This window comes from Pseudorca crassidens, chromosome 7 (genome assembly GCF_039906515.1).
Source record: "Pseudorca crassidens isolate mPseCra1 chromosome 7, mPseCra1.hap1, whole genome shotgun sequence".
In the NCBI taxonomy this organism is placed as follows: Eukaryota; Metazoa; Chordata; class Mammalia; order Artiodactyla; family Delphinidae; genus Pseudorca; species Pseudorca crassidens.
Genome location: NC_090302.1, coordinates 85,508,149 through 85,520,763, shown reverse-complemented (window position 1 = coordinate 85,520,763; position 12,615 = coordinate 85,508,149). Strand labels below are relative to the sequence as shown.

General features: G+C 43.9%; 1 protein-coding gene across 2 annotated transcripts in view; it reads left to right on the top strand.

Moving 5' to 3' along the window:
• The window catches only part of FBP2 (fructose-bisphosphatase 2), a 40,121-nt gene extending 27,956 nt beyond the window's left edge, over positions 1-12,165 (top strand). For both annotated transcript variants that reach the window (XM_067744801.1, XM_067744800.1), the window contains 2 exons: positions 4,172-4,291; positions 7,558-12,165. In XM_067744801.1, coding sequence (XP_067600902.1) covers positions 4,172-4,291; positions 7,558-7,752 — 315 coding nt within the window. In that variant the 3' untranslated portion in view covers positions 7,753-12,165. The remainder of the gene's footprint in view (positions 1-4,171; positions 4,292-7,557) is intronic.
• The last annotated feature ends 450 nt before the right edge of the window (positions 12,166-12,615 follow it).

Below are 12,615 nucleotides of genomic sequence, written 5' to 3'. Positions count from 1 at the left end.
CAAAGCGGGCTTCCCTGGTGGCACAGTGGTTGAGAGTCCACCTGCCGATGCAGGGGACACGGGTTCGTGCCCCAGTCTGGGAAGATCCCACATGCCGCGGAGCGGCTGGGCCCGTGAGCCATGGCCGCTGAGCCTGCGCGTCCGGAGCCTGGGCTCCGCAACGGGAGAGGCCACAACGGTGAGAGGCCCGCGTACCGCAAAAAAAGAACAAAACAAAAAAACAAACAAACAAACAAAAAATATAGCCCAAACAATCCAGTATGTATGTCTGCCGTACAAAGAGCGCTTTTAAGACAGGTGTGGGAAGGAGTCAGAGCATTTTCAGATCAAGAATGTGAAGTCTGACCTACACTGGAAGTGGCTGGGAAAGCAGTGGTGTGATGTGCCAGCCTGGCTATCCCGGGAAGCCCTTCACGAGCTCCAGGGCGAAAAAGCTCAGGATTCCAGAGGGTGCAGAGCAGTTAGTTAACAGGGTGCTGGGACCTGCCTCTGCTGCCTCAAACGGAAGCTTTAGAGAGTTTTCTTCTTTCTCTGTTCTGTTTGTTCTTTAAGCAAAATTCTTAGAAGTGCAGTCTCCTGTACCTCTCCTTTGCTGTCATGCACAAACCTGTTAGACATCTTAAGGGCAGAAGTAACAGGATATGAATTGTGAGGTTGATAAAGTCAAAATTATTTACAAGTTCCCAGTCTTGGAGATGATTTCACGGTGGTTCCCATTCTAAACTAAAATGCGCCTCTTCTAGAACCCATAAAGGAAGATACATATTTTACCACTGAAAAACCAAACTCGTATGAAAAAAAAAACAAATTTTTTTTTTTTTTTTTTCGATACGCGGGCCTCTCACTGTTGTGGCCTCTCCCGTTGCGGAGCACAGGCTCCGGACACGCGGGCTCAGCGGCCACGGCTCACGGGCCCAGCTGCTCCGCGGCATGTGGGATCTTCCCGGACCGGGGCACGAACCCGTGTCCCCTGCAATGGCAGGCGGACTCTCAACCACTGTGCCACCAGGGAAGCCCCCTCTCCTGTACTTTTGCCCTCGGGAAGCCCCTCTCGAGTGTGAGCAGGAAGTGCTCCTCCCACACCTCATTCTTCCTGAGGCCATTGCTTCCCTGCAGGATCTTTGTGTTCCGGCTGCCATTCTCCCACACACCGCACCCCTGGGAGATGGGAAGTGGTCCAGGCACTTTTCCTTACCCTCTGCCATTGTGGAAGGAGCAGTCCTCCTTTGCTGTTTGTCTCCTGACAGTAGCAGCTTCTCCTATCCCTGACTGCACTCTTCTATGAGTCATGATAATAGTAGCTAATGTATACTGTGTCAGACACTGTTCCTAGTGCTTGTTGTGTACTAACTCATTCAATTCTCCAACAGACTACAAGATAAGTGTTAATACCACAGTCCCCATTTTACATATGGGGAAATTGAGGCCCTGAACAGTCAAGTAATGTGACCGAGTTCAAGCTCTTCTTGCTTGCTGCATGGCAATAGAGGCCAATAGAGAGATGAGTTACTGGGGCAAAAAATAGCGACTTTATTGGGAAAGCCAGCAGACCAAGAAGATGGTGGACTAGTGTCCCAAAGAACCACCTTACCTGAGTTAGAATTCAGGCTTCTTTTACACTAAAAGGGAAGAGGGTGTGACTGGTTGTTGCAGACTTCTTGGTGTCAGAATCTTTGTTCTTGCAGCTGTCAACATAGGTCAAGTCAGGATGTTCCTGTAAATCTACAACAAGACAAATGTTATTCTCTGTTCTGCAACTTTTTATCTCTATATGAATGGAAAAGTGACCTTTGAAGGTCAGAGCCTTGAGAATGGGCTGTCCTGTATATTTCAGCCTAGAGGCAGCATTCTTAATTTGTAGCAAAAGCAATAGAATACAAAGGTTAAAGTAAAATAAACAGATCCAATATGGAGTCAGATTTGTTCTTCCTTATTCAGTAACTTGAGTAAAGATGACCTTATTTAACTGGTAGAGCCAGGATTAAAATCTAAGCCTTCTGTTGCGCAACAGATCTCTAGGGCTTTTTTTCATCTTGTAAAGCTGGAATTCTACATCCATTGGACAACAATTCCCCATTTCCTCCTCCCCTCCCCCATCCCTAGTAACCACATTCTCCTATGTGTTTCTATGTGCTGGATTACTTTAGATACCTCAGGTAAGTGGAATCATGTAGTGTTTGTCTTTTTGTGACTGGCTCATTTCACTTAGCATAATGTCCTCAAGGTTCATCCATGTTGTAACAAGTGACAGGATTTCCTTCTTTTTCAAGTCTGAATAATATTCCACTGTGTGTATATACCACATTTTCTTATCCACCTATCTGTCAACGGACACTCAGGTTGCTTCCACTTCTTGGCTATTGTGAATAATGCTGCAGTGAACATGGGTATGGAGAATCTCTTTGAGATTCTATTTCCTAGTTTTTTAGGACAAATACCCAGAAGTTGGAAGGATGTTTCCTTTTTTCTTAAAGTTTTTCTTTCCTGTCATTCCCTCTTTAGCCCTCTTTGCTCCATTGTCTGCCCTTTATAATCCTCTTTTTTCTGTGTTGCCAAATCCAGCGTCATGTTTCCACCTTATGTTACCTGACCTTTCCATGGCATTTAGGGCTGTTTACCCCTTCCTTGGCCTTGTGTCTGGTTTTACGTCCACCTTCCTAATCATCTTCTTAGCCTCTTTTACTGGCTTCCACACTTCTGCCTGCCCTTCAAGCTTGGTACAGGACTTTATTCCAAACAAACCTCTCAGCTCACACTTGGTATCCTGCCAGGGTGAACTCATCCAGTCTCTTCTGATGGAATTCAGTTCTGCTTGCTCCTCAGACACCTAGAACTCCACATGTCCAACTCTGACGCTCCTATCCCCCACCCCCCACTAAACATACACCCCCAATTCTGCTCCTTCGTGGTTCTTCTTCTCTTGATCCATACTGCCTCAACCATCATGCTCATTCCCAGCAACATTCGGGGAATGAGTCGAGAGGATTACCTCTTTCTTATGCCCATGTCTAATCATTCACTTGGTGTTATCAACTCTATTTCCTAAATATCTCTCAAGTTAGTCCATTTTCTTCATCCTTACGGCCATTGGTCTAATTCAGACCTGTGTTCTCTTACCTACTGAGAAGTCTCTTAATTGGCATCTGAAGGTGTTTTATATACTTAGTATCATTATGTGAATAAAATGGAGGAGGCAAAACCTCCCATGTAATTTTTAAGGTAACAACCTGAGTAGTGCTTTCAAGAAATCTCACGTAAATGAAATTCAGTAGGTATTTTCCCAGCACGTACTTGTTGCCTCACACCAGGCTGGGCTCAGGGAATGCCAAGATCAAGCAGGAAGTCTTTTCCCCAAGGGCGTCACAGACTGATGGAGGGGCTTCTGAATATAAATGCTTATGAAATCAATGCATTTTATTAGGGCTGATGCCACCCAAAACACTGGATATCTGCCCTGAGGAAGTTTGGTGTTTCCCTGCACTGTCAGAGAATTATTAGATTAGACACAGAAGTCTCAGATGGGTCGCTGAATGAGGAAAAGCAAACCTGCCCAAACCATTTCATCAGATAGTCGTGCCTTACCTGACATGCCCTACTTGAGGGAAATGATGAACTTTGTTTTTTTCAGAACAAATATTCTTTTCATTACATGACTAATGAAATTGAGGTTTATAAGGAAGTTGTTGTATTTCTTTGCATGTTTTCTAAGGCTCCTTAAAATAATTTTGCCAGTGAATAAACACTGCTTACACTAAGTGCAAAAGTTGTCATGGTTCAAGGGAATCTGGTTTTCAGAAAGCTGAAAAGTGTTCTGAACTCTGGGGGCCAAGGAGGAGATTCAAGGAACAGCCAAACAGTTGGCGTTTGTCTGTACTTCCTTTTTCTTTCTTTAAAAAAAATTTTTTTTTTCTTGTTAGCTTCTGTCTTAGGACACATATTGTCTCTCACTTTAAGTAGTCCAACATTTAATGAGTCCAATCACTAGTTGAGGTTTGGGGGCTCCTGATGAATGGAATGCTCAGTTATATAATATTTTCAATTCCTAAGCTAGTGGGTGGAAGAAGGAGGCCCTGGAATGCAGAGGTCGCACCAGCTGGATGTGTGACCTGACGCAGGTGCTGAGTAATTGCTAAGCTCACTGCATCTTGTCTCTTTCCTCTCTGCCTTCTAGGATGGCAGTGCTCCCTATGGGGCCAGGTATGTGGGCTCCATGGTGGCTGACGTGCACCGCACCCTGGTCTATGGAGGGATCTTCCTGTACCCAGCGAACCAGAAAAATCCGAAGGGCAAGGTAAACTCTCCTTCGTCTGCTGGCTGAACCCGTTCAGGGAACCAGTCAGAATTCGCTTTCTCATCATGCCTGCTTTTTGGCTACTGCCCTGTCCTTGGCATGTCTGTCTGCGAGTGGGTAGGTGGAAGAGAAACGAAGTCTCTATCCCATTAGTGAATTCTGAGGCTGTGGTAGAAGGTGTGGAGAAGGAGATGGCTGAAGTTGTTATTGGTGATTGTCGCTGGCCTTCACTTCCGCGGGCCTCACGCCCCTCAATTCACTGTGAGTCAGCTGTGTTCATCTCCCACTTTCCCAATGCTGTGTCTATCTTTTAGCTTCATCAGCAACTGATTTTGCATCATAGACCCGTTTGAGAATTTAATGAAACTTATGGACCCACTTCCCAGAAGAAGATTACACGTAAACATACACATTACATATGTTTTCAGGGGGTTCACGATGATCTGAGGTCTACCCAAAAATTCCATAGAGAGTTCCCAAAGTCCAGACTAAGCAGTTCTGCTCAGAACTCATTCAATATTTCTGGAAAGGTAGCTCCTGGAAGGTCTCCCTGCAACTTTCTGATCCCAATGCGTCTGTTTTGAATAGACACCGCCATGGCAAGGTGCCTGATTTTTAGCCAGTCACAGAATCATAGGTGGGTAGACAAATCCAGACAAAGCCCTGCCGTATTCTCTGACACACTAACAAGTAGCCACATGCATATACGTCTCTCAGCACGGGCGACCTGAATTATTGGAATGCCAGATTCAAAGCCACGGTAAGGAACCTAACACAGCACATGAGACCAGAGAGGAGATTTTAATATGCAGGTTGGTATGTCAGACATCTTTCTTCACATGCGTGTTTAGCTCACCTGTATTAGCTGGTTGAACTAAGAGTCACAGATAAATCTGCACAAAAGGTGCTGGAGGAAAGCAAAGTGTTACGGAGTATTAAGTGAGATAGAGTAGAAGATGTGGAAATTCTTTTTTGGCCGCGCCGCGCAGCATGCAGCATCTTAGTTCCTCGACCAAGGATTGAACCCACGTCCCCTGCAGTGGAAGTGTGGAGTCTTAACCACTGCACCACCAGGGAAGTCCCCTATTTTTTTTTTTTTTTTGGGGTACGCGAGCCTCTCCCTGTTGTGGCCTCTCCTGTTGCGGAGCACAGGCTCCGGACACGCAGGCTCAGCGGCCATGGCTCACGGGCCCAGCCGCTCCGCGGCAGGTGGGATCTTCCCGGACCGGGTCACGAACCCGTGTCGCCTGCATCGGCAGGCGGACTCTCAACCACTGCGCCACCAGGGAAGCCCCACTATTTTTTTTTTTTTTTTTTTAATGTGGATATTCTTAAGTAGAACCGCTCTTGTCACGAACGCATTTCCAACGGGGAGAACATTAAGACTAATCATTACTAATTATTAAGATGATTTAAAATGAGTCTTAAAATATCCACATATAATTATAAAAACATTTCCATAAGCATGTATAATTGCATATATAGATCTATATTCATAGCACCACATTGAAAGTATCATTGGTTTCTGACCTCCATGTTTTAGCTCTCAAGGTCTCTGTGTCCACATCTGTGTGTGGGGGTGCGTGGTTGGGTTCTCCTCCTATGTGCGCTTGTCTCTGTAGAGCAGTGTAGATTTTAATCGTGGAAAAAAAATAGATTGCATGGCCTGCAGGTCAAGGTACCATGAAGATCCGGACATTGTGTTTTAAGATGCGTTTACTACAACAATGGCATTTTAAGGTCAGAACAAACCTTGCCTCGGAGACAAGCTTTATGCAAGAATGCTGTGCTTATTTGTTTATTTGTTTACTTATTTATTTATTGTATCTGAATCAACATGATACAAACAAAAGCATGGTATGCTGTTTTCCCAAAATGGCCACAAATGCCCTCTACAGTCTTAATTTACTTTCTCCTGGATGCGTGGCTCTCCAACCCAGATTGGAGATATTTTGTTCCTCTCTTTGAAATAACAATAATTTAAAAATCAGCACAAGATATAACTATTTTCTCCAAGTAGTTTTAACAAACGCATTTCAAGAAAAGAATGGAAAGAAAAAGGCTGCACAGAGCTAGATCAACCACTTTGAAAGCTCATTGCAGAAAAGGAGAAAAATTTTTTAACTACAGATTTTGTACCTATGGGGGAAGGAAGGAGAAGATAGTATGATACTGAGTCAGAGCGTGCAGCTAGAATGTCACCCTGAATCTAATGTGATGTGTGTGTGTGTCCGCTGTGGGTCAGGGGATGGGGAGGGAGTCAGAACATAATGACAGAAGTAGACCCAGAAAGGACATTCAGTCAGCCCATTTCAAATCAATTCACCATATTCTAACTGGACACAGGACAGACACCCGCTAGTTCTCACAGTGCCTTTTAGAAAGGCATTTCTTTCTCAGAACAGGCTCGGCCCTGGACACATGTACCTGGCCTGGCAAACAAAGGTGCAGGCTGATTTCCCCCACCCCCATTTCTGCCCTCCACTGGGAGCCCCTGTGCAATGTACACGGTAGCCTTGTTTGGACACTCTCTACATGTCAGGCAGTACTAGGAATGGAGATGCCACAAAGACCAACCTGGCAGACCCCTCCCCTGCCCTCAAGGGAGGGCGTCCAATGAGGAAGGCAGATGTTAAACAAACTTCAGAGTCTGGACTGTTATGAAAGGGGAAGCACAGGATTCTGTGGGAGAGCATGCAACGAGAGAGTTAACTAACTTAGTCTAAGGGGCCAAAAGGAAAGGCCATTTAAAACCAGCAAACTGTTCGGCCAAGTCGACACTTGAGATGTTCCTCCCCACGATGCCGGACACTGTGGTTATCTTGAGAGACTGGCCAGCACTCCCGAGGTGACCTTCCGATCCCATCCAAGCTAGACCCTTGACTGGCCATAAGGCCTGGCATATAGAGGCTCCTAACCGGGCCCCGCAGAATCAGTTGACCTCACTGCGGAACCAGAGAGAAATGAGTACCTAGATCTCATACTCCCAAGTGAGAAGGCCAAGCTTTCATAAGCATAAAGGTCACAAGACAGGTAGACGTCGACCAGAGGTGTCCCCAAAGGCATATGTGGTAAGCATCAGCGGAGGCACTCAGCCTCCTGGAGAGTGTAGGGCTTGGGCAGCCAGCTCCGCTGAGATGCGCAAATGCACTCGCACTAATGAGACAGCAGTTGAGTAATTGGAATTCCTCGTGGAGCTTTAGGGGCGTGGCTTGGGAATTTTGACAACTTGCAACACTTGTCCACCTGACTCTGTTCCTCCGCAGCTCCGGCTCTTGTATGAGTGCAATCCTGTGGCCTACATCATCGAGCAGGCAGGAGGCATGGCGACCACAGGCACCCAGCCTGTGCTGGACGTGAAGCCTGAGGCCATTCACCAACGAGTCCCCCTCATTCTAGGGTCCCCGGATGACGTGCAGGAATATCTCACCTGTGTACAGAAAAACCAGGCAGGCAGGTAGTGAGTCTGACCCCTCAAGCCCTCTTCTCCTTGTGTGGTACCTTGTTAAGGACCCTAGATGAATGATAGGTGAGTGAATGCCGGTGATGAGAAACAAAAGGCAAATCCACCAGATCACATCCAGAGGAGCAGAAGCCAAGGGCTCACAATAAGTCTAGAAGCCAGAGGCGAGTCTGTGGTCAGTGTCAAGGGCTAAAAATAAAACCCACGTGTGAAAAGAACAACTTTGATTTGTCTTCTGTCATGAACAGTGGCAAATAGGGTTGTGATTCTAAGTCTAGCAGCCCAAGTAATCAGCAGCTATTCACCTGTGGGCCAAAGGGACAGAGATCAGTTAAGAATTTGTCTTGGTTTGCTTAAAATTTGAACCTAGTGTCTGAGTCCTATAGTGATTAATTTCCTTTCTTATAAAATAGATATGTTTATTTTTTATATATACTTATTATATATACTTATATATATTCAAGGTATATAAATATATACATTATATATATTTAAATATATAAACGGCTGACTTAATTTCTTAGAAGTTTTTGTCTTATTGTGGATAGGTTTTGAGTTAGAAATCTCATGGGTATTAAATTCTAAAATTTTGGATCAAGCCTTTATTAGGAGCAATTATTTGGATAACCAACAACTATTTGAATAGAAAAATGTGGTCACCTATTGACAAAGCCACATGCTAATTGGAATTAATATTTAAAAATTAATACCTACTTTTCTCAACCTCTTGACTTTTCCTTTTTAATATTTTCAGGAAATGTTTTAATCTATCCTAGGCCCTAACCAGAGTGCACTGGTTAATGACCCTTCATTTGTCCAAATTATGTCTAGATTGGGACGGGGTGGCATATACATCAGAAATCTCAGCTTGCTTTCCCAAGAGTTGCTATATATGTTTATGGACCTGGAGGCCAAAAAAGCCTAATGAAATATTCACAAACAAATCCAGAAATATTTAAAACAAAGATACATCAGGACAAAATCAGGCTTAACTCCAAAATTCAAGAATGATTCAATATTAGAAAATCTAGGGACTTCCCTGGTGGCACAGAGGTTAAGAATCCGCCTGCCAATGTAGGGGACACAGGTTAGAAACCTGGTCTGGGAAGATCCCACATGCCGCGGAGCAACTAAGCCCGTGCACCACAACTACTGAGTCTGCGCTCTAGAGCCCGTGCTCCACAACAAGAGAAGCCACCACAATGAGAAGCCCGCGCAGCACAACGAAGAGTAGCCCCCGCTCACCGCAACTGGAGAAAGCCTGAGGGCAGCCACAAAGACCCAGTGCAGCCAAAAATAATAAAATAAATAAACTAATTAATTAAAAAAAAGAAAATCCATTAAATAATGCATTAGATTAAAGCAAAAGGCAGTGGTGGGGAGGTGGGGGCTAGGAGAAACCATGGGAAGAAACATTCCTTTCCCACTTTAGCTTTGGACAAGGTGGTTCATACCACCCAAAGATGGATTTCAATTTGGATATAATTCAGGATTCAGTAGTGTTCCTCAGTCCACCTCTGCTTGGCAGCAGTAACAGAAGCAGTAAAATTTAATACGTAATCGAAAAATTTTCATCTTCCTCCACAAAACACAAAGATTTTCTAGGAAAAATTCTGATTCTAACCAATGGGCTATTAATGCTTCATTAGACATTTCATCAGAAACTTATATCTCAAAGATTCAAACTGAAGTCTTCACTTCTTAGGAATAAATTGATCCAGTGAGCACATGGTTTCAGGACTACACAGCCAGGAGGGGAAGGATTTCTAGGTGAATGATAGCACCTTCAATCATGGTCTGTGTTGCTTTGATGAATGTGGTAGGTGCTCAGGGAAAGATCCATTCACTCACTTCCCTTCTTCAAGCTTGAGACTCTTGGTCCCTGCACCTCAAATCTAAGAACGGGAAACTAGGGAACAGTATGGGACTCGCATTCTGTTCTCAGTGGCTACATATCAAAGATTTGAGAGCATTGGTGCAATGGTGCCTGGGTGACCAGTGCTTTCATAGGCAGGGTCTGGAAAGACCCTCAGAAAGAAGTTGGGCTCTCTGGCCGAAGTGATCTGAGAATCCCTTTCCTCTTGGTTTCTCTTTCCCTCCAGATTGCCTTCCCAGTTTAGATGCTTTTGTCTATCTCAGGAGAAATCCAGTTGTTCTTTCCATTTTCCAGCAGCCCCCAAAGGACCCTCTACAGGTCTGGCCCCACTTGGGGAAGGTGGGACCATTCACTGGTTTCTATTGTATTTTGGGCAGATGAGCTTCCACAGCTTGGGGGGCAGACCCATTAACACATCAAAAGGAAAGAAGCATTTTAATAGATACTCTTTAAAAATAAGAAGAAAACATGGTGTTTCAAATCAGTGGGACATGAATGACTGGTGTTTGAATAATAAGCTAGTCATTTGGGGGAAAAAATAAACAACAACCCAAAACATAGATCTGCAAACATGTTGCAGATGCATTCCAGAATTAAACATAAATAATAAAGCTGTAAAGGTATGGCAAAAAGATAAAGAAGAATATATTTATGACCTTAAACAGGACCAAAAGACACAAAGCGTAAAATATAAAGGAAAGACAGATGTGAATATATCAAAGTAAAAACAATACACCACAGAGTTAAAAGACAATTGATAACTTAGGAGAAAATATTTGTAACCTATAACAAAAAATGAACATCAAGAATTATGCATATTGAGAGGAAAAGGAAACTATCCTAGAGAAATACACTACGGATATAACGCTGCCATTTGCAGAAGAGAAAACACAAACAGTCAATAAACATGTGAAAAGATGGTTAGACTCCCTGATGATCAGGGAAATGTAAGTGAAATAACATCACTTTTCACTTATCAGATTGGCAAGGTACAATGAAGACTGAAAATATCAAATGTGCTAACAATGCAGGGAAATGACCCCGTTCCCTCTGCTGGTGAGACAGATGGTGGGGACAGCCTTCTGAGAAGGCGATTTGGCAGTTCTGTTTAAATGGACAGCCCCTCTGGCCCAGTGGTCCTACACTTTGGTATGTATAAAACAGCCTAGATTAGTCTTTTAAAAATTAAGTGTTGCTTGTAATGGCAAAAAGATGAGAGCAACTTAAATGTCCACCTGTAGGGAGATAGTTGATTTGTTGTGCAGCAGTTTAAATAAGTTGGGACTTACAAACCCACTCCAGTCTTTTATGAATATGGAAATAAATACCTTAAATAGTTTTATACAAAGGCATTCTTAACATCAAAATAGACAAACGCAGACAGAAAGAAATATATCAGCTAGCACCCTAAGGTCTTTTGTTTCTTTTTAACCTGATGAGAATTAACATGCTCTTTACTCACTGGCTTCACTTTCATGAAATGGAATCTAATCGCTTTTTTTTTTTTTTTTTACTGAGGAAGAGAATACAAATGAGAAAGATATAGAGGGAAGGTAGGAAATGGTGGGTGGGTCTATAAGGTGGGTCTGTGTATCAGTCAGCGTTCTCCAGAGAAACAGAGCCGATAGGGGACACACACACACACCTATGTTACAGTCGTTTTTTGTTTTTTTTTTAAAATAAATTTATTTATTTATAGCTGTGTTGGGTCTTCGTTTCTGTGCGAGGGCTTTCTCTAGTTGCGGCGAGCAGGGGCCACTCTTCATCGCGGTGCACGGGCCTCTCACTATCGCGGGCTCTCTAGTTGCGGAGCACAGGCTCCAGACGCGCAGGCTCAGTAGTCATGGCTCACGGGCCTAGTTGCTCCGCGGCATGCGGGATCCTCCCAGACCAGGGCTCAAACCCGAGTCCTTGCATTGGCAGGCAGATTCTCAACCACTGCGCCACCAGGGAAGCCCCTATGTTACAGCCTTGAGGCAGAATTCCTGCTTCCCAGGGAAACCTCAGTTTTGCTCTTACGACCTTCAGCTGACGGAAGAGGCCGAAGGGGTTGAGGACAGGCCGTCTCAAAATGTGCTCCTTTGGCATATTGATTATTTTGAGCTGAAGGCACTTGAGAATCAGCAGATCCAGGAAGAGCTTTCTGATCTGCCCTTTCTACCTGAAAGCAGGTTATGAAATTTCCCATGAGAGATGTGCCCTCCCTGTAGCAGGAAGAGAAATACATGCTTGTCACCAGAGACTGGGAGTCAACAAGGAAATGGATCTGTGTGAACAAACCTGCTAAAATAACCCTCATCTTCCACTAGTTTTGCACCCCTCTGCCCCCATATACAGCTTCTAGTCACTTCCCCACAATTACTGCCCTTAGGCCAAACCCCTTTGTCTTGTCATTTTTTCACAAATTTATCATTTCTGTGCCTAAAGGGTATAAAAGCTTTCAGCTCTGGTCACTTCCTTGGAACTTCATTCTCTTGTAAAAGTCCCCATGTACGTGTAAAGTTTGATAAAATGTGTATGATTTTCTTCTGTTAATCTGGCTTATGTCAGTTTAATTCTTAGGCAGGCCAGACACCCTAAGAAGGTAGGGAAGAATTTTTCATTCCCTATATGCCCACTCACATCATCGAGAAAAATATTTAAAGTCAACTGATCGTAAATGTTAATCACTTCTACACGGTATCTTCACAGCAACTTCTAGACTAGTGTTTGACCAAAGAACTGGGCACCATAGCCTAGCCAAGTTGACACATAAAATTAACCATCACAATCTGAAGTACAAACGAGGAAAGATGACCAAGCTATAATCATAGGGGAAAAGGGCATTTTGCAAATAGATATGACGCCATGCCACTTTCATAAAATAAAATTTAAAATGACAAAACTACATGATCCAGTCCTTCACATTTCACTAGTGGCTATAACTTCTGTGCAGTCTGCCAAGACCTACTTCTGTAATTATTTGTGCGTCCTTCCCCAGGGTTC